This window comes from Cryptomeria japonica, chromosome 6, assembly GCF_030272615.1.
Source record: "Cryptomeria japonica chromosome 6, Sugi_1.0, whole genome shotgun sequence".
NCBI lineage: Eukaryota > Viridiplantae > Streptophyta > Pinopsida > Cupressales > Cupressaceae > Cryptomeria > Cryptomeria japonica.
Genome location: NC_081410.1, coordinates 120,263,337 through 120,289,341, shown reverse-complemented (window position 1 = coordinate 120,289,341; position 26,005 = coordinate 120,263,337). Strand labels below are relative to the sequence as shown.

General features: G+C 34.5%; 3 protein-coding genes across 3 annotated transcripts; 1 reads left to right on the top strand and 2 right to left on the bottom strand.

Moving 5' to 3' along the window:
• Window positions 1-15,506: 15,506 nt before the first annotated feature.
• Window positions 15,507-18,431, bottom strand: LOC131856046 (disease resistance RPP13-like protein 4). The gene is made up of 2 exons (XM_059207218.1): window positions 16,644-18,431; window positions 15,507-16,502 (listed from the first exon to the last, which is right to left on the bottom strand). Exons 1-2 carry the CDS (start codon window positions 18,256-18,258, stop codon window positions 15,586-15,588), a joined length of 2,532 nt encoding a protein of 843 aa, XP_059063201.1. The 5' UTR covers window positions 18,259-18,431; the 3' UTR covers window positions 15,507-15,585.
• A 3,007-nt stretch (window positions 18,432-21,438) lies between these two features.
• On the top strand, window positions 21,439-22,560 carry LOC131876521 (uncharacterized). The gene has a single exon (XM_059221944.1). It carries the CDS (start codon window positions 21,439-21,441, stop codon window positions 22,558-22,560), a length of 1,122 nt encoding a protein of 373 aa, XP_059077927.1.
• Window positions 22,561-24,429: 1,869 nt separating this feature from the next.
• On the bottom strand, window positions 24,430-25,767 carry LOC131856172 (non-specific lipid transfer protein GPI-anchored 14-like). The gene is made up of 3 exons (XM_059207604.1): window positions 25,352-25,767; window positions 24,802-24,888; window positions 24,430-24,681 (listed from the first exon to the last, which is right to left on the bottom strand). Exons 1-3 carry the CDS (start codon window positions 25,671-25,673, stop codon window positions 24,554-24,556), a joined length of 537 nt encoding a protein of 178 aa, XP_059063587.1. The 5' UTR covers window positions 25,674-25,767; the 3' UTR covers window positions 24,430-24,553.
• Window positions 25,768-26,005: the final 238 nt, after the last annotated feature.

The following is a 26,005-nucleotide window of genomic DNA, read 5'->3' as shown; positions in this document are numbered from 1 at the left end:
ATAAAGTTTGTATTTCTGCTTGGTTATTTGTTCCTTCCATGAGTTTTATTGATCTTTCTTGAATTATTGTACCTATGTGATCCCTTAATAAGAATCCCACACTTGATGGCCCTGGATTTCCTTTTGAAGATCCATCAAACTTAAGTTTTATAAAAGATCTTGTTAGTGGAATCTATTTTACCTTATTTTTATCAACCTTTGTCGGGTTTGAATTGAAAGTATTACCTTTAAATGGCAGAGATAACTTAGGGCAAACTTTCAATTGAGAAGCATCCCAATCTATAAATGCAGCTCCCACATGCTTTGTTTTAGAAACATATGCATTTGTAACCTCACTAAGTGGTTTCTCAATATGTGCCATAACAATATTGAGTGATGAACTTTCCTTTCTAAATATCCTTTTATTTATTTCCCACCAAATACTCCATAAAATTGTAGAGGGTACCAATTTCCAAATGCATGCAAATAAGAAAGTTTTGTATAACATTGGCCAAGCTGAGAGCATGTCCCAAAGAGTTTTGGTTAGGGGTGCAGTCCAGTTTAATTTGGATTGAACAAAATTCTAATAAGCATTGGAGAAAGGACAGTGAAGAAATAAATGATCAATATCTTCAGTTGAAGCTTTACAAAGAACACATGTAAAATAATTTTGGACAATTCCTAACTTCACTAATCAGTCACTTGTAAGGATTCTATGTTTCAATGAAAGCCAACTAAAACACCCTGCTTTTGGAAGAATACCTGTAGACCAACAACATGACATAGCTCTCTAAGAAGCAAACTGACCATCCTGAGATAATGTTGCTTTATACCCCAATTTTACTGAATATTGCCCTGTCTTTGATGGAGCCCAAATAATTTTATCATGCTCATTAGTAACATACACTCCCCTACTCTGAATATTTGCATTGAGTGCTTCTTGTATCTGAGAAGATAAGAATGGTAATTCCAAATTAATCCATTGAGTTGATTTAAATTAAGAGAAAAGTTTGTTCTTATAAGAGAATTAGATGGAACTGGTTCTAAAAAAAGAGAACTAAGTTGTTGTTGTACCTTTGATTAGTGTAAAGTTGGCAGGTAGAAGAAAGTAAAATAATTGCAGTAGAAAGGGGGAGCCTTCCCTTATAATTAGGAGGGAGCATATCTTGCCTTTTGAGAGATAGTATCTCATGTGCTGTCATGAAACACTCTTTTTGTAACCTTTTACAAGTTTACAAAATTTTCACCCAACAAGCCTCCAATTAAGTTAACTACTAGTGTCACAAAGTGAAGAGCAACATGGAGGGATGGATGAGTAATATAGATATAAAATAAGATGAGGAATCACTCCATTATCATCAAATGCTTGAACGATATAAGCTCTAAAAAGTTGTCTAATTCTATTTTCCAAATCATTACACTCATTGGTAGAATGACCATGTATTTGATGATATTTCCAAAAAGAAGGATTGTCCAGATGTTTCTTACAATTCTTTCTTCAATTTTTCAAAGGTAGGATAATTAGATTGGCTTTAAGGAGCTCATGTAAAATTTCCTCTTGTTGTAATGAAAAGTCAGGAATAGATGTAGTAATTATTGGGAGAAGATATTTGGGGTATTTTGAGGAGTACCCTTTGTGGGTAAAATTCCCTTTCTATCGTCATTATTCATGTTTTATTTGTCTTGTTGGGAAGAAAGGTCCTTATTATCTAAGGCCTCATATTTATTTAATATTATGTGGGGAAGATAAATCATGGATAATATCATCTTCTCTACAAATGTTGTGAGGATTAGGAAAATGAAGAAAATCTAAAGGGACTAATAAGTTGACATTTTGGTCTTTCCCCCCTTGCGCTAAAGTATCCTTATTAGAAGAGGATTGTGTTATGTTTCTCTTTAATGCTTTCTCTCCATTAGAGAAATCATTGATAGGAGTATTGATTCTTTCCTCATGAATAATAGGAATTTTAGGAGGGGTACAAAAAATCATTAATGTTTTACCTTTAGGGGTAATACCATGTATGGAAGGTAAGGTAACATTAAGGAAGGTGTTTATGATCTCATCCTCTTCTTCTCGGATCCCCTTATGAGAGGAATAATTTTTAGGAGAAAGATTAACATCATTCATCAAAACATCACTCTAAGGAGAGAGATTTTTAGAACAAGTGTTAATTAATCTCATCTTGCACTAAAGTGGTTTTATGAATAAGAAAATCCTTAGAGGAGGGAAAATCATAATCATGCATGAAATAAAAACATGCGCTATCATCATATGCACAAAAGGGAACATTATGGAGAACTTGAATTAAATGTGAATTTAATTTAGAAATGCAAGATAATAACTCCATTTATCCAATTATAAAAGTAATGTTCACTCAATGTGTGCAATAAAACTATGCAAAATTAGATTTGAAAACACAAGTGAAACTTTTTCACACCCATAAATCAAATTTAGCAAAATAAATTAGGGTTTTGTGAATTAAACCTCTAAATGTATGTAATTTGATTGAAAATTCAACTTACAAATATAAATTTGGATTTGAAAATGCATATATTATAAATAAAGGGTGTAAGGAGTCAGGTTCACCAAAATGTAATGGTGAAAAATTAGGGTTTACACCACTAGATATAGTAGAATCCGCTAATTTTTGCTTAGGGACCACTATATTAAAAGAGGGGTGAACCTAATAGATCTAGCCTCAAATCAACAAGGATAGGGCTAAGAATTCTTATTAGATTCACCTAGGGGGTTGATGTTGATTGTCCTCTTTTAAGTTGAATTGTGAAAATGTCAAAATTAGGGTAAATGTGTTTAAATTTAAGAGATTATGTGCAAAGACTGAGCTACAATCATCAAATGAAGCTACAAACCTGGATCTAAGCAATATGTGAATGTTCAAATCTATACCCAGAAGATCATCGTGAATTGTCAGGACTAGTATGCATGTCGCTCTGGTCCTCCACACTTTTCGTCATCCAAAGGAGAACCTGTTCATTTCTGTGGATAATGTCAATCTTGAAAAATTGCAGCTTCACACCTATTTCCTATACTTAGAAAGTAGGGGAAAATTGTTAGGAATAGGGGTTTGCCTAAGTCAAACCCCAATTTAGGAATTAACCTTGAATATAATGATGCTTTTCTTCTTGAATATAATCACATATGTTGGATGAAATGGCATGAACATGACAAAACCCTAATCAGACACACATGCTTGCATATGAATGATATAATTTCTCTCCACAATTATTGAATGAAGAATATGCAGCATTGAAGATCTCTAAAAATGTTGGATGATGAATGCATGAACACTTTAATTCGAATACTTATGATACTTGGATGAAATTAGTTTGATCAAATGTCTTTATATACGAGTATCTAGGTCAATTATTGATTAGGCCGACCTCAAACGGTCATATAGAGCCACAAATTTCATTTCCCACTAGAGAGATAAGGCTCATCTCACACTTCAAAATAGGGCCCAACTAAGGGGGACTCCTCAGTTAGGGACCATCATTTAGCCTTAGGGAGAAGGACATCCTTCCTAGAAATTAATTGACGGGTGTACATGGCATCAGAATTGGAATTAAGGCACTGAACAAACCTAGATAGGTGATGTGAGAGAGACACTCTAAAGTAGGGGCACAAACATGAGGTGTAAATTGGTCCGATGACAATTTACGACAATACAAGGAAATAAATAAATAGATGTAATGTTGGAAGATCTTATTCAAAACCATTGGAAAAAAATTCTATAGATAGGAGAAAAGAGGAAAATGTATTGCAAGAAAAACTACTTGTTGTAGAGAGAAAGAATTTAACCTTTGAATAATTTGTTCCTTAGAGAAAATACTCTAAGAAAAAAGAGATTGTCAAGAAAAGGAGAAATAAGACTCAATAGATATATATTCATAAGATTCTAAATCACATACTAACAAGGGTTGCAGTGCAACTAGAGTCCATGTTAAGGGTTGCATGAGCAAGTGCAAGGCAAATTCAATTGACAGGTGTGAAACGAAACTACCCAACCATAGCTAGCATCCTTTAGGTGTTTTTTTAAAAAGTTGACTAAAATACATTACCATTTAAATATGTTAGTAAATTATGTTCCCAACCATACATGCTACCATTTAATTATGTTGAGCAATTTCATAAAAAGAGGCATCTAATTATGGGTTAAAAGAACAACTTTATTTATCAACAAAGTACAATAGTGCAAAACTCAAGTGCATTTACTACCAAAAAAAGTGCAAATGTGAATAAAACTAAACATTGTGGGCAATGTGGTTGTCAAGAAATTTGAGGTAACATTCTAAAATAGGAAGGAACGTTGATGATATCAAAAGATCAAATGTTGGGATGGAGTGTATAACTTAAATATAAACATAATACTAGAGATAAAGCACAGACAAAAGAAATAGAAAGATTTAACAAATTGCAAGACTAAAATATGAGAAGACAATGTAAACATAACCACCAAAATTTGTATGTGCATTGCATATGATTATATTGTAAAACATAATTAGAGAAGAAATCACCTACCATGCAAGACATTTTGCTACTCTTATATGGTAGCATGCATTTTTAAAAATTGATTATAATAGATTGATCCATGAGCAACAAGCATTGTCATAGTCTTCAATTTTTTATTTTTGGTTTTAGATAGCCTTATTTATTATATTACATAAGAATTGTTAACTACTATGTATTTTCATTACTACAAGGATGAGCTTCAGGCAAAAATTAGCTTCAAATAAATTATTGAAAATTTGTATTTGCAAAAATACACTTATAAAAAAATAAAAAATAAAATTTATGATCATTATTTTCAGTAGTTTCATCCTAATGAAGGCAAGATTTTAAAATATTTGGATAAAAGATCGAAGTGAGCATGAATGCATTGAGAATGTAAATGGACTAAAACCGTTAGAAAGTATGAACAAAGTGCATATGAGAAGTGTGAGAATTTGTTGAAAATAGCCAAGATCAAGCGCACATTGAATATCACGAGAGAGAGAGAGAGAGAGAGAGAGAGAGAGAGAGAGAGAGAGAGAGTATTTGATAAGAATAAACTTTATTCTAATCAAGATGAAAATATTGATCAACTGGATCATCAAAAGTTGTTACATACAATGTATGATGAGCCTGCTTATAAAGGCAAGGCTAAGAGACAAGAGAGCACACAATGATGACATGTGGCTCAATGAGATGCAAGGGTAGGTAGGAGAAATAGTAAAATATTCCACATGAGGTGGATCACCCACCGAAGGTGGAATGTAATAACAAGATCACACCATAAAAGGTGGAAATTATCCTACATACACACTCCCAATGTATGCACATCTCCCTAAGTGTCTCATATGCAAACTACAATGTTATGCATGTACCTAAGTAAAGTGTAATTACATCCAAGATGAATAAATAATTACACCAACACGCCCCCCTTAAGTGCAACTTAGGGGAATGCACTTAAGTCTACAATGCAACTAAGCAATGCAAGATGGGTCCTGACTACAAGGCCATGTTAGGTACCCATGTACAAATGCAAATGCAATCTCCCATAAAGCGAGGAAAGCGAGAAAAACCCAATGAAAAAGAACCCTCCCCCAAAACAGAGATGAAAACTATATACAAAGGAACTCTCAAAGAAGTATGAGAAGGACAAAACCCCATGTGAGGAAAAAGTCACCCCCCCATCAATATAGAATCTTCACCAATGGTAGAAGCTCAAAACTGAATGAAGAAACTTCTCCATGATCGTCGAACAACGTTCCTCCCCTTGGGAAGAAACAAAACCAAATGCGTATCCATGAAGTCCCCAATCATGAAGGGAAGATGTAGGAAAAAATCTCATGATGAATGGAGTCTCTGAAAACTACTCAAGTGTCCCCATATCGATGTTGAAAGTTACCCCCTCTAAATGTGGTGCACTGATCCACACTACTGAAAAAGGAACTCCAAGATGTAGTGGAGATGAATGTAGAATAAGATCCAAAGACTCACATGTCTCCTCTAAAGATAAAGAGACCTCCTCCTAATGTTGTACATAAGTATTCATAATCATGTCAACCTCGAAAGAATAATCATGTAGAGAATGAACAAGAGGGTCAGAGTGTTCCCTCACAACAATCAAAGAAGGAGCATCTTCATCAAAGAGAAGATGAATATCATCAATGATGTCTCCCAAATATGCAATGTAGGACTCCATAAACAAATATGCAATGTCTGTCAAGTAGTCATCCCAATGAATTGAAGTTGGAAGACAAGAAATATCCTGCTGCATTGAATCACAAGAAGGAAAAATTGTCGCATCATCAGGTGCAATAGGTGGTGTGATATCAATGGGAGGAGATGAAATGGAAGGCTCAAGAATGGGTTCACATGTAAGAATCCCAAGTTCAAGTACCCAAAGTTCTCCTCAAAATTTCAATCATCATGTGTGAAGAATCAACCTCATCAATAGAACCAAAATGTTAAAAGGAGTACAACCGAGATGCATGATCAACCACCCTAGTTGCAATGATTGCTCTAGTCTCCAAGTCTCTAATAATAACTAATTCAGGGGTGAGCTCCATAGCTTTCCTTGCTGCCCCATGTGTGATCTGATATATGGAAAGAAGATTGTTTGTCAAATGGGGTACACACAACACATCCTTGAAGGAGTCATCCCTAATGACAATAGATCCTTTCCCAATCACATCCATGTATGTATGATTGCCCATCAAAATTTGTGGCATGGTGCAAGGCTCAAATGAAGAGAACATAGACTGTGAAGATGTCATACGATGGGAAGCCCTTGAATCTAAAAGTCATCTCCTTGAATCATGACTTGTAGTAGCACAAAGAGCTTGTCCCTTTCCTTTATTTGTCCCAAAAGAGTGGTCCTTTCCTTTATCCTTTTCTTTAAAAGAAGAAGTCGATGTAGACATTCTATAATGCAAACTAATTTTTTTCTTCTCAAGAAGATGTTTCAATTCATCAATATCCTTCTTGTAACAACGTTGTTCATCATGTCCCGACTTCTTGCAATATGCATAAAAAATATTGTCCTTATATGATTTCCTCTTAGGTGAGGATGTAGAATCACTTTATTGTGGAGAGGGTGATTGTGCTCCATCTTGTTTAGGCTTAGGTTGCTTTTGGTTCTCACCTTCTCCTTGATTGCTTTGATTCCCTTTATTAGCCACCAAAGCTTGTGACTTTGAAGATTTGAGAATCCCCATCTTGGTCAACTTAGATTGCTCAAGTATCAACATCTTCGTGAATGCATCAAAGGATGGTGGAGTGTAGGAGGCACCTTGAGCCACTTGATGGGTGTGAAAGCTAGAGACAAAGGCAACATACTCCGATGGAAGCTTGTCCAACAAGTTGTAAACCAATTGAGCATCCTTTTTGTCAATGCGCCACAATCCTTAAGCTTTGCTCTTAGCTCATTTGCTTTTGTGACAAAATCTTGGATTGTATCCAAATCCTTCGGATCCAAGGTTATGAATTCACTATCAAGCTTGTAGCGCTTAATCTCATCAACTTGACCATACAACTTCTCATAAATATCCCAAGCCTCTTTAATTGTGGTACACTTCTCAATATGAAAAATGAGGTCATTTGATACATACTTTCTCAATGTTCCAAGTGCCATAGAATTTTTAGTGAGTCATTCAACTTGAGCATTAGGATCAAGTGGTGTTGTTATTGTTCCATTTACATAATGAATGTGTCCTTGTTTCATTAGTTTACTCCATGCCTTAATCTTCCAAGATGCATAATTATGTGGAGTTAAAAGTGGAAATTTAAGAGAACCCGTAGCACCAAAATGAAAAAACACAAGATAGAGAGAGGCACAATCACACAAAACACCCCCCCCCCTAAATTACTCAATCAAGAACCCTCCCCCCCCCGCCAAAAAAAAAAAAAAGATGATTTGGCACTTTATACTTAGTGCGTGTACAATGGGCCATGACTTGCAAAAAATGGCAAAGTGGACTTCTGATTTCAACTTTACAACTGCCTCAAATAGGCTATAAGAGACCTCAACAAATACTGCAAGTGATCTAAACTGAGATCCAAGAAAAATACAAGTACCAAATAAGCTAAAAATGACCAAATACTGAAAGTACAATTTCTATTCAAAATCACTGCAAACTTATGGCAAAATATGAAAGTAGATGAAAAATTATGCAATTTCAAAAAACACGACACTTGAAAAGGAGGTCATATGACTCCAAACAAAGCCTTTGAATTTGCAAAATTGAGGATTAGGTAGGTACAATAATCAAAAACTGCAAATTATGAAAATTTTATCCATCAAAATCAGAAAATTCCACCACCACTGCGAAGAGCATGAAACATTAGCTCAAAGCAAAAACAATTTCACCAAAAAAGGAGCTAAAATGAGCAAGATATGGCCTCTTGAAGTTGAACTACAAAATCAAAAAGCTCAATGAGAGGGGGCTCCAAAATTTCACAAGTGTGCTGATGCAGGCTGACGTCATGATGTTAAAATTGACGATCGTATGGCCATCGCCAAAACTTCACCTCCCCTGCTACGTGGAATGTATGTGTCGTACAAAAATGATGATGTGGACTAGTGTTGAGATGCCACATGTCGTATGAAATTCGATGTGGCGTAAAAAAAATGCCTTGTTAGGTATGGATAGATGAAGTGTCGGATTACATGGCAGTCCATGTGGCTGGTTAACGTGGCATCGTACGCTAACTGTAATTGTTGAGTGTGTCTGTCGTGTGGATGATGACTATGCAGAGGGCTAATTAAATTCTAACAAGTGTCTGTCGTTGTGGCAAAAAATCCACGTCTGCGGTTGAGTGTGCACTTGTGTGGCGTTGATGACGGGGTAGGTATGGCGAATGAAATGATGATGCCTGGCGTGTTGTGACCAACAGAAAGAAAGCGTCGGAAGGTGGTGGGGTGTTTACCAGAAGAACTGTCGGCGGAAGGTGAACCTGCTAGAGGTCGGCTGGGGAGGAGTACGAAGCTACTGGCGGTGACAGTGAGAGTCGGAAGAGGTGGAGTCGGCGGGGGCATGATCCCGTACGGTTCTTGCCAAAAAATTTAATGTAGTTGTAGGGTACGATGGGGCAAAGTGGTCTGCGAACCCCCCCCCCCCCCCCCCCCTTAAAAAATAATATTTTTGATTGTTTTGAATAAAATAAAACACTTTTATATGAATGATTTTTAAAAAAAATCTGTGAAATATAAAAAAATACAAAATATAAATATTTTCGCAGAGAATTTTAATTTTTTTTTTTTTAAATCGTACCGTACCACCCTAATTGGACAAAAAAAATTTCTCTAAGACCGAAATTGCACTTGCGTCAAATATAGGCGAATTTATACTCAAAATTTATGAAAATGGCCTCCCAGATGCAATGGTGAGGTCGAAATCGCCATAGGATGCACCCAAAAAAGCAACTCCCCAAGTCCAAAAAGAGAAACCTCCAAAAACTCTCCAAAATGACTACTCAATGAAGCCCTATAGGCTCTGATACCATGTGAGAATTTGTTGAAAATAGCCAATATCAAGAGCACATTAAATAGCACAAGAGAGACAAAATATTTGATAAGAATAAATTGTATTCTAATCAAGATGAAAATACTGATCAATTGGATCATCAAAAGTTGTTACATACAATGTATGATGAGCCTTCTTATAAGGAAAGGATAAGAGACAAGAGAGCACACAATGATGACATGTGGCTCAATGAGATGCAAGGGTAGGTAGGAGAAATAGTAAAATATTCCACATGAGGTGGATCACCCACCGAAGGTGGAATGTAACAACAAGATCACACCATAAAAGGTGAAATTCTCCTACATACACACTCCCAATGTATGCACATCTCCCTAAGTGTCTCATATGCAAACTACAATGTTATGTATGTACCTAAGTAAACTTAAGTTTAGTGTAATTATATCCAAGATGAATAAATAATTACACCAACAAGAAGCATCAAGTGAGATTGCAAGAATTATGAATAACAAGAATAAATAAACCATGATAAGAAAAGAGTGATGTAGTCCAACCAAATACATAAAGCACACACAATTTACTCAAAAAAAAAGCAATATGTGGTTTGTTACATTAGACAAGAGGCCTCCCCATATCATATTCCAACTAAGAGAGATTGGGATAATAAACTATAGCTAAGTAGACTCATCCCAAAAGATATAATCATATGGATGCTCTATCCTAAGTATCCTTTAGCTAACTTAATAAAGCTAAGATATCACATCAGACATCTATATGGTTGCATAACATCAAATTCTTATTGCACCTAGATAATAGAAACCTAAGAAATAATATAATAAAGCATTTAAGAACGTGGAATGGTGTGAAGAAAATGTTGGAGGATATAACCATGGTCAAAATTGGCATACTACAAAAGTATTCGGACTCTTTCCTGCATTCATGTTTGCTACTCTTTCCTCCATTCATGTTTGCTACTCTTTCCTCCTTTCATGTTTGTTAAATTGTTGCAATGGTCCTAAGACAAAATCCTGTGTTTTGGACATACATTTTTTTTTATAGAAGAGATTAATAGCTCCTATTATCCACATGAATGATGAGAAGTGGATATTGTGAGCATGCTTACATAAAATTTAGATGATGTGGCATTGACAAAATGTAAGTTTATTGTAACTACTTAGATTTAAAATAGGGAAATTCAAAAAAAAAAAATTAAATAACTAAATTTTACAAATAGAAAAATAAAAATAAAAAGATGTTATAAGTTTGTTATTTAAATCTCATGTAACTTGAGTCCAATATTTGACTCACAATTTATTGAACTACTCACAATTTTGTTTAACTTTGAGTTTGGACCGCCATGTCAAACAAGGAAGGGGAAGAATGTTAGGATTGTTTTAATTTTGGAGCAATCATGGTTAGCTTGCAAGTTTTGCAAGTACAACATTATTAAAAATACATGCAGTTTTATGTTTCAGTAGGACACATTTTTTTATTTATGGTCAATATTGATTTCATCTATTTCCAACATACTCTTGACTTGTAGAGAAAATTGTATTCCAAATAACAACAAAAGAAAGTTGTAGAAAATGAGGGGAAAATTAGCCTGCAAGTGTTTTTTTCACTTTGCAAACGATGGATAGATCAGTTTTGTACAATGCATGATATCCTTTCCATGCAAAACATTGAAGAATAATTTAGTTAATTATTAGGGTATCCATTGATTATGTGTGGTGTGTTGTGCTTTAGCCTTAATGAGTAGTCTTGATGGCGAGAGATTTCTTGATATATATTTGACCCAAAAGTTGACAAATATAATATTTACATGGAGGCTCTCGCTATTTTCTATGTTGTAGAGGGATGTTGTATGCTTGGTTGGACAAGGATTATTTGTGAGTCTGATTCTAAGTGGTGGTGACTTTGCTAAAAGAGTAGTGGTTAGATGATGTCAGTTGGAACTTAGCTTTGGTTATTAGATAGATTCTCAGGTTGTGTGGATCTTTGAAATATGTTACTTTTATTCACATTCCTCGGGAGTGGAATGGAGTAGCGGATTGTCTAGCCAAATGGACTTCTGATCGAATGCGGGGTTGGACTATTATGGATAGGGGATAATTATCTTTAGAGTTGTCTTACATGTTGGATTAGTTAGTGGATACTGACAGGGTTGTATAGTGCTCTTTTATCCATTGGACGGTTGGCCCTTCGTACTATGTACTTCTCTTGTTTTGAATATTTTTTTACCCCTTTTAGTTTAAAACAAATTATAAATTGACTTTTAAGAAATTCATTTTGATAATAGAAAATAATAAATAGAATGTACTTTAGATTTAATTTTGTAATTAAAATGTGTCTATTATAATTGAGGTATGATTATTAATTATTAATTGTATTTGAATATGTATTGGGTGTGTTGAAAGGTGTAGTATAAATAATTATAGATTGTAATTAAAATTGAATGTAAGATATTTTGGTTTTTCTATGGTATAATTTAAGTTTTGGAGGAGACAATTTTATATTGTGTGATACAAATAGATGTAAATTCTAAGTGGAGGAGGTGTGAGATGTTGGTTTATTTAAAGTTAGTGTTTCTCATTGTCCTCTTTCTTGTCTCCCACACCAAAATGAGATAGTAAGTTCCTTGAAGCAAGACAATCTCAACTCTTCTTTTTTGTTAACTAAAAGATCCAGGGTAAAAATTTATTTGAAACAAGAGAAGTACAAAGCAAGAAGGGCCAACCACCCAGTAGAGAAAAGAGCACTATACAACCCTATTTGTATCCACTAACTGATCCAACATGTGAGATAGTTTTGAAGATAACTGCCCCTTATCCACAATATTCCAACCCTACTTTCGATTTGGCCAGGCAATCTGCTACTCTATTCCACTCCCTAGGAATGTGAATAAAAGTAACATATTCCAAAGAGCTACACAACCTGAGAATCTATCTAATAACCAAAGTTAAGTGCCAATTGACATCATCCAGGCACTACTCTTTCAAAAAAGTCACCACCATTTGAGAATCTGATTCACAAATAATCATTTTCTAGCTAAGAATACAACATTGCTCTACAACATAGAAAATGGCAAGAGCCTGCATGTAATTATTTGTATGCAAACCCTTATAAATAGGAAAAAGAAACTAAACAGCTTCAGTTCTATCACTCCTACTTCGCTAATGTCAAATATGACCAGGATTCACTCGAGAAGAGCCATCAGTATTAATTTTCAAAATTCCCTAAGGAGGAGGGTGTTGTGACGTTTTTACACATCTTCCCATTACAAAAGGGGACCCCCACTTTTTGCTTTCTATCATAGTTGTTTTAGCTTAGTCATCTAGCTTGGCAGTAGTTTCTTTAGCCTTCAACCTCTTACTTGTGAGGGAATGCAATGCCTTTGTTGTCAAGATGTGATCAAGTCAAGCAGTTTAGTGCCAGTCAGGTCACCCTCTAGACTAGTTTGGAGTCTTCTCAGCTCCATGTGCTCAAGTGATAGGTGGGATTCAAGTGATGGGGAAGAGTCAAGGTGGTCTTTGGGTGATGCTTCACAATGCAACCTCTAGGTTAGGTCAAAGATGAGTCTTAAGTGTGATGAGTAGTCAAGCAAGAAAGTAGACATCCTTAGGTTGGAGCGTAGAAGCGAGAAACGATCAAGGAGAGAAGATCAATCAATTGAGATAAAATGTTTGATGAGGATCAACCAAGGTCTAAGTTATGATGAAAGAGGAAGAAAAAACCAATTCAACCTTATGAGCAAATTGTTCTACACTTGGTGGAAGAAATGAAGTGATAAACTCAAAGTGCAAGTAAGGGATTTTCCTTTACCCCCTCAAATCCATGGCCAAGGTAGCATCTATTCCCTTACCCCCTCAAATCCCCGGCCTAGGATGCTTTTTTCCTTGACTTGCTAAGATCCATGCCTTGTGAAGGTCAAATGCTTGAAGAGTTTTGAAAGGCAATGATGAGTAATGTTATCTCAATACCTTGTTGGGTGATGATGAAATTGCCTTGATGAATGAGGATAAAGATGCCTTGATGAATTGAGTGAGGAGATCTTGATGTTGAAGTTGAACAACCATCCTCAAGAACTTCCCTTACCCCCCAAAATCCACGACCATGTTCAAGAACTTCCCTCACCCCCCAAAATCTGCGACAATCATCAACAAGTACTTCCTTCACTATCTCAAATCCACTGCAGTAATGCCATTTTTCCTTGGCTAGTCAAGATTCACGACCAAGGGTAGATCTGGGTGAAATTAGAATTGCAAAATTGAGAAATCAGACCTATAAATAATGAAAATCAGACCAAAAACATCACCATTTCCAAACTTGAAACTTCAATTTTTCAAGTGAAAAATGTCATTTCCAAATTTTGGAGGGCTTCATGAAGTGAATTTTGTGACTATTTTGCATTTTTACTTACTTAAGGTTATGTTCACTATCATAATTTGGGGTTCTTTCCTTGTTTTTCCAGGTTTGATACAAGCAAGGGATATAGGACGTGGATCATGGAATGAAGAACTTTTCCACCGCATAAAGAGGGCAACACTTACAACATCTAGATTCATACTTCAACATGTCGAATCAAGGAAATAACATCTCACCGTAGTAAGTGTGAGGATCAACATAAGGAAGGAATCCTATAACTATTGTTGTTAGTACAACAAGAGAGTAATCCAAGACAAAGGATTCAAGTGAAGAAATTTAGGTCTAATGATTCAAAGTGAAACAAACAAAGGTGAATTCCCAAGTATAAAGAAGGACAGGTGAAAGTGATCAAATCAAATGAATGACACAATTTGGGGATATCTCTCACCATCATCATATTCATCATGAAGCTTGGAAATGTTGAGTGTCAAGAGATACTGCCCGAATCACACTCTTCTTTGCGATGATCTACAAGTTGTAGCTGAAGTGGCATTTAGTCATCAACAACCCAATCACATCATTATAAGTCAAATCATCCAAATTCAATGCACTTGACTCATCCAATGAAGAGGATAACTACCACATGTGGAAGCGCAAAGTTAGAAGTACCTAACCTCATCATTCATTGGTCAAAATTCAAAGAAGGACGCGTGTCCTATTTAAATTGCAATTTTATTATTGGTCATGCATTAAATGTTATGGAATGGGTGTAACAAACCCAAATTAAAGTTTCTATCTTGTAATCTTGGCCATTAATGTGGATTTGATCCTGGCCATTCAATTGTATTGAGAACACCATATAAGGCTCCACTCTCTCATTTGTAAGGGTTAATAGACATTAGATAGCAAGCAATTAGCTAAAATAGAGTAGGAGGAGAAGGCAAAAATTGTAAATAAACATCATTTTCATTGAATTCATGGTGGATAGTGGTGTTTCTTCTACATATTGCATTGGTTTTGTGTAGGCGTTGGCAACATGGCGAAGCAAACTTCAATTTAAGGAATGTGTCCATCCAAGCATAATCATACAGTAATGTTCACAAATAGACACAAAATAAAACAACAAATAGAAATTTAATTTTATACGTAGGAACTTTGTTGTATACTGTTACAAAGTTGCTGCTAATTCTCATTTCTACTTCTTTACTAATTCTGAAATAATATTTCACAACCAACATAAAATTCTAAATTAGTTTGTTAGCTTTCTTAGAGTAGGTCTTCATGGAGCGATTTAACTTATTTTGGCTAGCTAAATCAATCAATTGTTTTATGAGTAATTTGTGGTCCCATGAATATTTAATTTCGTTGCTTATTTTTAAAGAATCATCTCAAAAGTATGTAATTGCTTAAGTAAAAAATTGAAAGCCAATGAAAACAAGGAAAAGAAATTTATGAAGTTGATGCTTATTTTACGCCCTCTTTTTCCAAGATCTATTTTCAATTCTTGAATAGTAACTATTCCACTTGAAAAAAAAAAAAAAAATCTTAAACCCCCAAATAAAACACTTAAACAGTGACATGGAGACATGGGTTAGCAGGCTAAAAACATTCTCAACAATTTTAAAACATAAAGTAGATTTTGTATAGATTAAGCATAAGCATTAATTATTTGTTACAGTATAAGGGTTGAAATGCAATGCTAATAGATAAATTTAAGAAACACTAAAATTGTTGTGATTACTCTTAGAAAAATGTTTAAGAACCACGTAGATCAATCTTGAGTTGGGGAAGGTTTGCTCTCAGCTTTTGAAAATCTTGACCACTTTCTGTGAGCCGGTTTTGCCATCTTATGCATCTGTGTACAAACAAACACTGTAAAACATTGAGATGCTCCAATCCCTCCGCCATCTGCTTTACTCTGGGCAAATCTTTCAAATGCAACTCTTTTACCATTGGCATCGCTCCCTTGTGTAGCTTTGGTAATTTTTCAAGTTGTGGAAACCGCACAATGTACAGTTGCTCTAGTTTGGGAAAACTCTGTATCCTACCAAACTCGCTGGGCAACTCTTTGCAGAGTCTGTTTTCACAGTTTTCACAGAGTTGCAGATATCTTAAATTGGGTAATTCATCCAGCCTTGGGTACTCAACACAATGGCAACCAACAAGGGTAAGGAATATAAGGTTTGCAAAACTGCATAGAAAATTTGAGGGAAGGTAGCGGGTTAATTTTATCTTTTCTAGTTCACTCATATTTGCCATGTCCCCAGGAAGACCAGTTGAGAGATATTCATTCTGATTTGCTAAGCTGAGCCGCCGCAACTTGTGCATACCACCAAATGCACCCTCTGCAATTCTTTGCCCTTCATGTGCAACTGTCATGTGGGCTTGCAGTTCCCGGAGCTTTGTTAAACCCTTTAGATCCTCAAACCTCAACCCATTGCCTCCCAACAAGTCATAGTCTCCCAGATTGAGAAATTGCAGAGATTTAAGCAAAGAAACTCCCTTAGGCAGAAGTTTTGTTTCACCGATTGTACAGAAGTCCAAATGTCTTAAATACTTGAGGTGACCAATCCCCCAAGGTAGCTTTTCCATATGGCAGTAACTCACATTCAAATACTGCAAATGGTGAAGTTGGGTGATGGATTCTGGTAGCTCTTCTATCTTTGACCCTTCTACATTTAGAAACCTTAAATGTTTCAAAATCCCTAAATTGTTTGGCAATGCTCTGATCATAGTATGACTCAAATCTAGGACTCGCAAATGCTGCAGATGGACAAAAAATTTGGGAACAATGTGTGTAAGATTTCTGTTACCTGCAATGAGTAAGGTGCGAAGAGATTGTAATCCTGGGCTGCTTTCAGGGATGACGGTCAAGCCACTTTCCATCAGAGAAATTTTGCGTTGCCCACAGGAATATTGCAGAGGAAATTCATTTAACTCGTTTCCAGCTTTGAAGACACATTTCATCTCCTCCTCTGACTTTCTGAGAGCGAAATCCCTAAGCAGGTCATGCATCTTACAGTACTTAATTCTTCTCCTTTGATCAACATGGAAGGCTTCAATGAGACAACTGCTAACAAGTAGGTTGAGATAATCACGCCCTATATCTAAAGCCTCTCTTTTCAAATCACTGGGAACAAACCCCTCTGCAATCCAAAGCTTGATCAAATATTGGCAATCTATGCGACAGTCTTCAGGGAATGCAGAGCAGTAAAGAAAGCAAAGCTTAACATCAGAAGGCAATTCATCATAACTTATCTGTAAAACTGGCATCACTTCCTCCCCAATGTCATCCATCTGGCTGAGGCGAAGCAGTACATCGTTCCATTCACTGGGAAGCAGTTTTGTGGCCATGGATGCTGCTACTGTTTTGATTGCCAATGGCAGATTTGCACATTTCCTTGCAATTTTTTCAGCCACATCTCGCAATTCCTCAGGGGGAAAGCCATCATGTTGTGGAAAAGCGTAGAGACAAAACAATTTCCAACTATTTTGGTCTGATAAATGTGGCATTGCACACATCTTATAGTCCTCTCTCATGCCCTCCACTACCTTCCTGTTGCGTGTGCTGATTACAATTTTACAGCAATCCTCTTCCGGCACTCCAAGGAAATGCAGCAAATGTCTCCCATTCCAGACATCATCTAGCACTATAAGGCTTCTTCTTCCCTTCAAATGATGGAAAATACAATTTCTGGCTTCTTCCACGCTTAAACTTGTCATGTCAGGAAGCTTCAACTCTCTACCCAATCTCTCCTGTACTTGTTTAACAGAGTAATTCTGAGATATAGTTAGCCATGCCCAAATTTCAAAGTTTTCCCGCGCTCTTTGAAAAACCTGAGTAAGAAGCAGGGTTTTACCAAGCCCACCCATACCAACAACAGTAATGAGTGAAGAATTGGCTTCTTCCAATACCCAACTGCAAATTAGATCAATGCTGTCATCCAACCCTACAATTTTCGATGTGTCGCGCACCAGAATTGACCTTTGCAAGCTAACTTGTACTTCATTAATGGAGGATGGGTGCAGATCTGAATAGGCAATTGTTGCAAGATTGAAAGCTTGAGAGAGGTTTTTGAGTGTATCTACTCTACTCATTAACTGGCTTACCCTTTTCCCCATTCGGTAGCGGAAGAGAAGGCGAGCTGGGCTGATGCAGAGGCAGCCATGGTGAGTGACTGTCATAGATTGGCAATCTTCAAACAGATCCTCGGCGTCATAGACGACGTTTTGCAGGTCACATAGCCAAATTTTAAGAGCCTGTTCTTGGCTACTCCTCCGATTTGCATCAATCAAGAGTGCCCTGATATACTTGAGCCAATCAACTAACTCTTCCAAATTCTCCCTGAAATAAATCACAAGAGATGCACGCTGTAAAAGTATAGATGTCAGTCTATCTAAAACGATTTGAACAATGGCATCAGTCATATTTTTCCTTTTCGCTTGCTTTATATGATCTGAATTCAGTAATAAAAGCGGATGAGAATCTGATTTTTTGGCAGGGTTTCAGGGCCTCTGTATGATTTCTTTTGGTTTTTACTCCCACACGGTAGAGCTTAGTGTAAAGAGCTGGTCAACGTTCAGTAGGTTAGATGTTCGGAATTTTGTGGAATTTTTTTTCAGCAATATGATATGAATGTGAATTATTAAAGAAAGAGGAGCTATATCTCTTGGAAAATATTGGAATTTTTGTAATAACGTTAATATTATGAAGTAGATTTTTAAGGTTGGTTTTAATTGAGAGGTCTAATCACAATAAGAATATATATGCATTTTTTTTTTGTTTTTAAATAGAAGAGGACTTGAAGTCATTATCATTTAGATGCCTACAACATGAACTTTGCCATTAAATCAAGTGTCTTTCGCAAATAGAGATGCCTTTTGTAAGATGTATCTTTAAAAAAAGTCATATCTTATATCATACAACCTTATGTGGAAAAGTAAAAGTGACTTAATTTGATGGCGACTTACAATTAAACGACCGTATGTAAAATTTTTTGGGTCATCACTTCAATTTAGAATAAGGAATTGTTGAAGTCAATAGATTTTTTTTTACTTACAATTACTATTAGATGCTATGATAATTAGACTTAAAATGGAAGTTAATTAGTAAATGTTTGCAATCAAAATAATAAGTTATATTGTCATAGATTAGATGTCTATAAGATGCAACAAAAATTGCGTTATATTTAATGGAGTGAGGATTGCAAGTAAAATTAATGATGCATGTTTTCTTACCCACTTTTAAATACAATAGTGTCATAGGTTGAATGTTTTCATTGCATATTAGTTTTTCAACACAAATTGTATTATCTTTAAAGCGTTGCACCAACATGTGATGTCAATAGTTACACATGACAAAGCATCTTGTGCATAATTATTTGTCATCTCTTCAATCCTTATTCTAGAATTGTAAAATTAGATCTTCAAGGGGTTGAGCAAAGAAGAAGATCTTGGCCCACCAAACTCCTCAAAAGTGTTCATCAACAATATTTGTTCTATAGAATTTAGATTCCAAAAAGTGGGGCAAATAGATTGTAGTGGATGAAAAAAACAAATTTAATTGCATGAATAGAGACTAAATATATGTATACAGATTGATTTCTTGGTACATAAATGATAAGTAGAGTTCTACATGAAATTTTTTAGTTTTATAACAATCATATGACAATATATAACCACGAGTCATAATACCAAATTAAAAAATACAAACTATCATAATACCTACAACTGAGTCCCCTAACCCTAGAGCTAAGATATAAGCAAGAGTAAGGAGATTCTCTTGCTTCAAGGAACTTGCTATCTCATCCTGAAGTGTTGGACAAAAAATCAAGGAAATGAGAACTATAAATTGAAATCAATCAAAACCTCACACTATTGAAAATTATGCTTCCTCCAAGATTTCAATTATCATATCGAAAAAAACAAAAATATATCACACTTCATTTATTTACAATCTACAAATATTTCAAATATATCTTTTAACATACCTAATATATATTCGAATATAATTAATAATTATTATTATATAAAAAATTATAATATAAATATATTTTTAATTGGAATTTAAAATTTAAAATATATTTTATTCATTATTTATAATTATTAAAACAAATTATAATTAAATTAATAATATTAATTATTTTGTTTCTCAACATAACTTTTTGAGACAACTATATATCAAGAAATCTCTAGCCAACAACACCACCCATTTAAGCCAAAGCACTGCATACCACACAAAATCAATGGATATCTAGATAATTAAATTAAATTATTATTAAACTAAATAGATGAAATCATGATTGACTCTGTCAATGAAGCGAAAGATGATGAGGTGAATACGTTTCTAACTATTGTAAACACTATCTATATTTAATATAAAAAAGTAGTTCACTAAGGAGACTTGATGAAAATTCATGTTTAGGATCAAGTTTATTTGGGATAGTTTTTCCTTACATTTTATATGGTAACAATGTTGAAACCTGTTGAGATTAGGATTTTTACCAATCATTGCTCACCATACACCAACCTTCATCTCTTTGACAATTTTTTTGTTTGGATAGAATTGTTTAGCTTCATAGTTTCTATATTCCAGCTGAAATTCAACTTAGAGGTGTAGACACATAAAAACTTTCATTAAAATTGTCCTCACATTATTGTTTGTAGATTAGGGGACCCAATAGTAAGAGGGTTTCCTTTTAATGTCATAAAACTTCTTGCATCATCTTAAGTATGGAGTTCCAAAGAAATCTCACTTCTTTTCTTTGCATTTGTCATGGCTACTTCATGCTTTCTCATTTGGCTAATGTACCAATTCGATAATTTTACCTTAAGAATCTCCAAGGATTTATTTTCTACTTCACGGAAAATTGTTAACTTAGCAACCACCCGGCAAGAAAAGTTTTTGTTTGGTATGAGAGAGCTTTCAAAAATCTTCTGATCTATGAGAATCGTGAATGATCCTAGTTTGAGTTTCTATGATAAGTAGGTTGAGATCTAAATTAGCTAACAATTAAGCGCTTGATTGATTGATAAATATTTTGAGCTTAGCTCCATCTTCTCCTGATGCCAAGATTTTTGAAATCTCCAGTGCTCCTTCTCTTTCTCCATTTCCATCACCCTCCACTAGTAAGTCTTTATTAAATATTGTTTGGATTAAGGATTACATTTCAGTTCATATAAAATTATATTTTGTTTTTGCAGGATTGTCCCATTCTAAATCCTTGCCCTATAAACCTAACAATAACTGGAGTTATAGGGTGCAACCGTGCCTTTGGCTTAGTGGATTTGTATTGTCGACAACTTTATGGTTTTTCACATTCCATTTGTAGATAGGATCATGAGCAATTTGTTTTTTACTTAAAATGAGCTCTAATTTTCATTGACTATGTATACTCAATTATTCTATGGAAGTTTGTGTAACTTTTGCAAGAAATAGTCTATTATTCATATATCATACAATAAGTTTTGAATATTTTCTCATTTATTACAAATTTCATGGTGTCGATGTATATTTACAACTCAATATTTGAAATAAAAAAGTTGCAATGGACAATAGTATATTCTTAATTCTAATAGACAAAAGCCATTGCACACAAAATTTCTATGATGGAAAATGGATTGACCATCATGCCTGAAACCAACCCAGGATTACAATCGGTTCGCACCTTACTCATTGCAGGTAATAGAAATCTTACACACATTGTTCCCAAATTTTTTGTCCATCTGCAGCATTTGCGAGTCCTAGATTTGAGTCATACCATGATCAGAGCATTACCAGACAATTTCGGGATTTTGAGACATTTAAGGTTTCTAAATGTAGAAGGAACAAAGATAGAGGAGCTACCAGAATCCATCACCCATCTTCACCATTTGCAGTATTTAAATGTGAGTTATTGCCATATGGAAAAGCTTCCTTGGGGAATTGGTCATCTCAAGTGTTTAACACATTTGGACTTCTCCACAATCGGTGAAATAAAACTTCTGCCTAAGGGAGTTTCTCTGCTTAAATCTCTGCAGATTCTCAAGGTGGGAGACTATGATTTGTTGGGAGGCAATGCATTGAGGTTTGAGGATCTAAAGGGTTTGACAAAGCTCCGAGAGCTGAAAGCCTACATGACAGTTGCATATGAAGGGCAAATAATTGCAGAGGGTGTATTTGGTGGTATGCACAAGATGCGGCGGCTCAGCTTAGCAAATCAGAACGAGTATCTCTTAACAGATCTTCCTGGCGACATGGTGAATATGACTGATCTTGAAATAATGAAATTAACTCACTACCTTCCCTCAGATTTTCTATGCAGTTTTGCAAACCTTTTGTCACTTACCCTTGTTGGTTGTGATTGTATTGAGTACCCAAGGCTGGATAAATTACCCAATTTAAGATATCTGCTACTTTGTGAAAACGGACTCTGCAAAGAGTTTCCCAGTGAGTTTGGTAGGATACAGAGTTTTCCCAAATTGGAACAACTGTACATTGTGCGGTTTACACAACTTGAAAAATTACCAAAGCTACACAAAGGAGCGATGCCAATGCTAAAAGAGTTGCATTTGGAAGATTTGCATAGAGTAAAGCAGATGTCAGAGGGATTGGAGCATCTCAATGTTTTACAGTATTTGTTTGTACATAGATGCATAAGATTGCAAGATCGGCTCACAGAGAGTGGTCAAGATTTTCAAAAGCTGAGAGAAAATCTTCCCCGACTCAAGATTGATTTACGTGGCTCTTAACATTTTTTTAAGAGTAATCACCACAACTTTATTGTCTGTTGCATTTGTCACTAGCATTAATTGTCAACTCTCATACTGTAACAAACAATTAATGCTTATGCTTAATCTATACAAAATCCATTTCATAGAATTGTTGAGAAATCTAAAAAATTGATTCAGTCTTTTATATTGGTTAATGGTCATGGAAATATTATTTCAGAATTAGGAGAGGAGGGAACCAAAAAAAAACAATGAAAAGTAGCAGCTGCTCTGTAACAGTGTATTATAAAGTTTTTAAATATATATATAGCTTGAAAGTTGAAAGAGTTATATAAAGATTTTCATATAACCATAGCAGTCTAGAGAATAAAATTTAAGAAAGTTTACGACAGATTCATTCCTATTATTTCTTATAAGAAAACTGGAAAAACAAAATTAAGACTACTAGAACACAAGAAAACTATCAGCCCATATCATGATGAAGGAGTGAAAGAAGTTGTGAAGAATGGGTTCAAAAGTGAGATCCCTGATCCATATCATTCCAGCTACAATCAATATCAGAAGCTTATTCCGTCAAACAGTTGACAATAGCATTACACTCACAAGAAACATGAATAAAAGAGACGGACAGGCGAAGAATTTGTTGTTTTTCTGTGTCTTTGGATAGTAATTTGTTTATGATTAAAATAGTAGAATTTTATTTGTTATTAATAGTATAGTTGTTAGAGGATTGTAGTCTAATTTTTTAAGTATAAGTGGTGAAAATGGTGATGTGTTTTTTGATTGCACCATCTATTAAAGTTCAAATCTTTGTAAGCGCAATTGGACCAGGTGCAACGTTTGGGTGACTTTAATAGATTGGATATCCCTACTCATGACAGCCTAACCAAAAGAACTTCTGTAAGCTTACTCATAATATTCTAATTCATGGAACAGAACATACACAATTTCATAAGATTAAAGTTGAAAAAATTATAATTGAAAAATTTAATCCATTCCCTTACTTTAAAGAACATATTAATTAAAAATTCTGAATACAAAATTTATTTTTACAAACTTGTCAAAATAACTTGTAAATAAAATGACTATTAACTAAACTCAAACATTAAAATCTTAAAATTACTTTCACAACTATAAAAATCGGCATTACATTTGACTGTAATTAGATATCGATGTCTCATTTTATCCTTCAAATTGAAAATGGCAGGCCTTCAATGTGCTATTTTACGCATGTTCAATGATAAGCCTATTCTGAACAGTTTTTAAGTTTTTTTTTTAATTTCTAAAATTCCAATATGGTGCATTCGATACTGTGTTGACTGTTCTTGCGGTTCGCTTAATGTATTTTCATAATGGATTCACTGATGAACATTATTTTTTTTAATTTTTTAGTTTGATAAAATAGGTGGTCCACTTTTTCAATAGTGAATTTTTATTTTATTTTTTTAATTGAAATATATAGAGATTCCATTTTATTAAAATTTAATAATTTTAATCTTTAAGAACACTTCAGGTTCATATAATTGAATAATTGTTTTTCTCTTAAAAACAATCAATATCAATTACTAATAAAGCCTACTAATATTGCATAAGCTCTTATGAGCAATGGCTTTTGTTTATTAGAATTAAGAATATATTATTGTCCATTGCAACTTTTTTATTTCAAATATTGAGTTGTAAATATACATTGACACCTTGAAATTTGCAATAAATGAGAAAATACTGAAAAATTATTGTATGATATATGAATAATAGATTTCTATTTCTTGGCAAAAGTTAAACAAACTTAGATATATTATTATTTTTATTTTAAATATTGATGTAAATATACATTGCCACCTTGAAATTTGCAATAAATGAGAAAACATTCAAAAATTATTGTATGATATATGAATAACAAACTGCTATTTCTTGGCAAAAGTTACACAAGTTTCCATATAATAATTGGGTATACATAGTTAATGAAAATTGGAACTAATTTTTTAAGTCAAAAACAAATGGTTCATGATCCTATCTACAAATGGAATGTGGTAAACCATGAAATTGTCAACAATACAAATCCACTAAGCCAAAGGCATGGTTGCACCCTATAACTCCAATTATTGTTGGGTTTAGAGGGCAAGGATTTTGAATGGGACGATCCTGCAAAAATAAAATATACTTTTACATGAACCAAAATTTAATCTTTAATCCACACAATATTTACTTTTACATGAACTAAAATTTAATCCTTGATCCACACAATATTTAATAAAGACTTACCAGTGGAAGGTGATGGAGATGGAGAAGGAGCACTACCCATATTAAAAATCTTGGCATCGGGAGAAGATGGAAACAAGTTCAAAATATCTGTCAAGCACTTAATTGTTAGCTAATTTAGATCTCAACCTACTTATCATAGAAACTCAAACTAGGATCATTCACGATTCTCATAGATCAGAAGAGAATAAATCCGTAGATATTCTTAAGGTAAAATCACCGAATTGGTACATTAGCCAAATGAGAAAGCATGAAGTAGTCATGACAAATGCAACACAAAGAAATGAGATTTGTTTGGGACCCAATGCTTAAGATAATGTAAAAAAATTTATGACATTAAAAGGAAACCTTCTTATTGTTGGGGTCTGCAAAAAACAATGCATTTCTATTGTTTCAACCATTGTTTTAATCTCATATACTTCAAAAAGAATCCATGGGTCCAAAAAGTACTTCAAGCTAAACTCCAAAGCTACTTAGAAACAAAGATTTGTATTAACAAACAATCAAACCTGAGATTTAAAATATTAAAAGATAGAGAGAATTGGAAACAAACCTATGCAGTCGGAGAGTTTGCCTATGACTTGACAGAGAGTGGGCATTTGAATAATGAGTGTTTGGTTAAGAGCAAGCCCTGCAGAAGGATCAGATATATCCTTTATCAAAAGACACAAACACCTTGGATTGCTAACTCGAACTTGCCTAACATTGCTACAACAATCGCTTGTAGGTTGTTGCCCCATCCCTTCCAAAAATCCAATACAAGGTGTTAGATCTTGTAGAGTAGATGCACATTCTGTTTCATCTCCTTGCAAATCTCCAGAAGCCACACAAAACAATAACACAACCAAAACACCAACACATATTGCCTTCTCCATTTTAAATCAGGAACAAAACCTCTTCTATCTTCTTCTTCTTATACTTTTGAGAACAACTCTCTTCACAAGAGTATCAAAAGATTTGCTTAAGGAAATAAACTCTGACAGGTGATGAAAAAAATATACCATGTTAGTTATTTATAATCTCTATGCATTCATGGATATAGTTACTATGCATTCATGCATTTACTTAATGTTCATTGAAATTGATTTTTTTTAATTATTGAAGAAACCATGCATTGACATTATGAGTGATCCTCACAAGAAATTTTATTGATTTTTAATATGTATCTTCTAGTTTACTAATGTTGCATACACGACCTTCTTTTAAA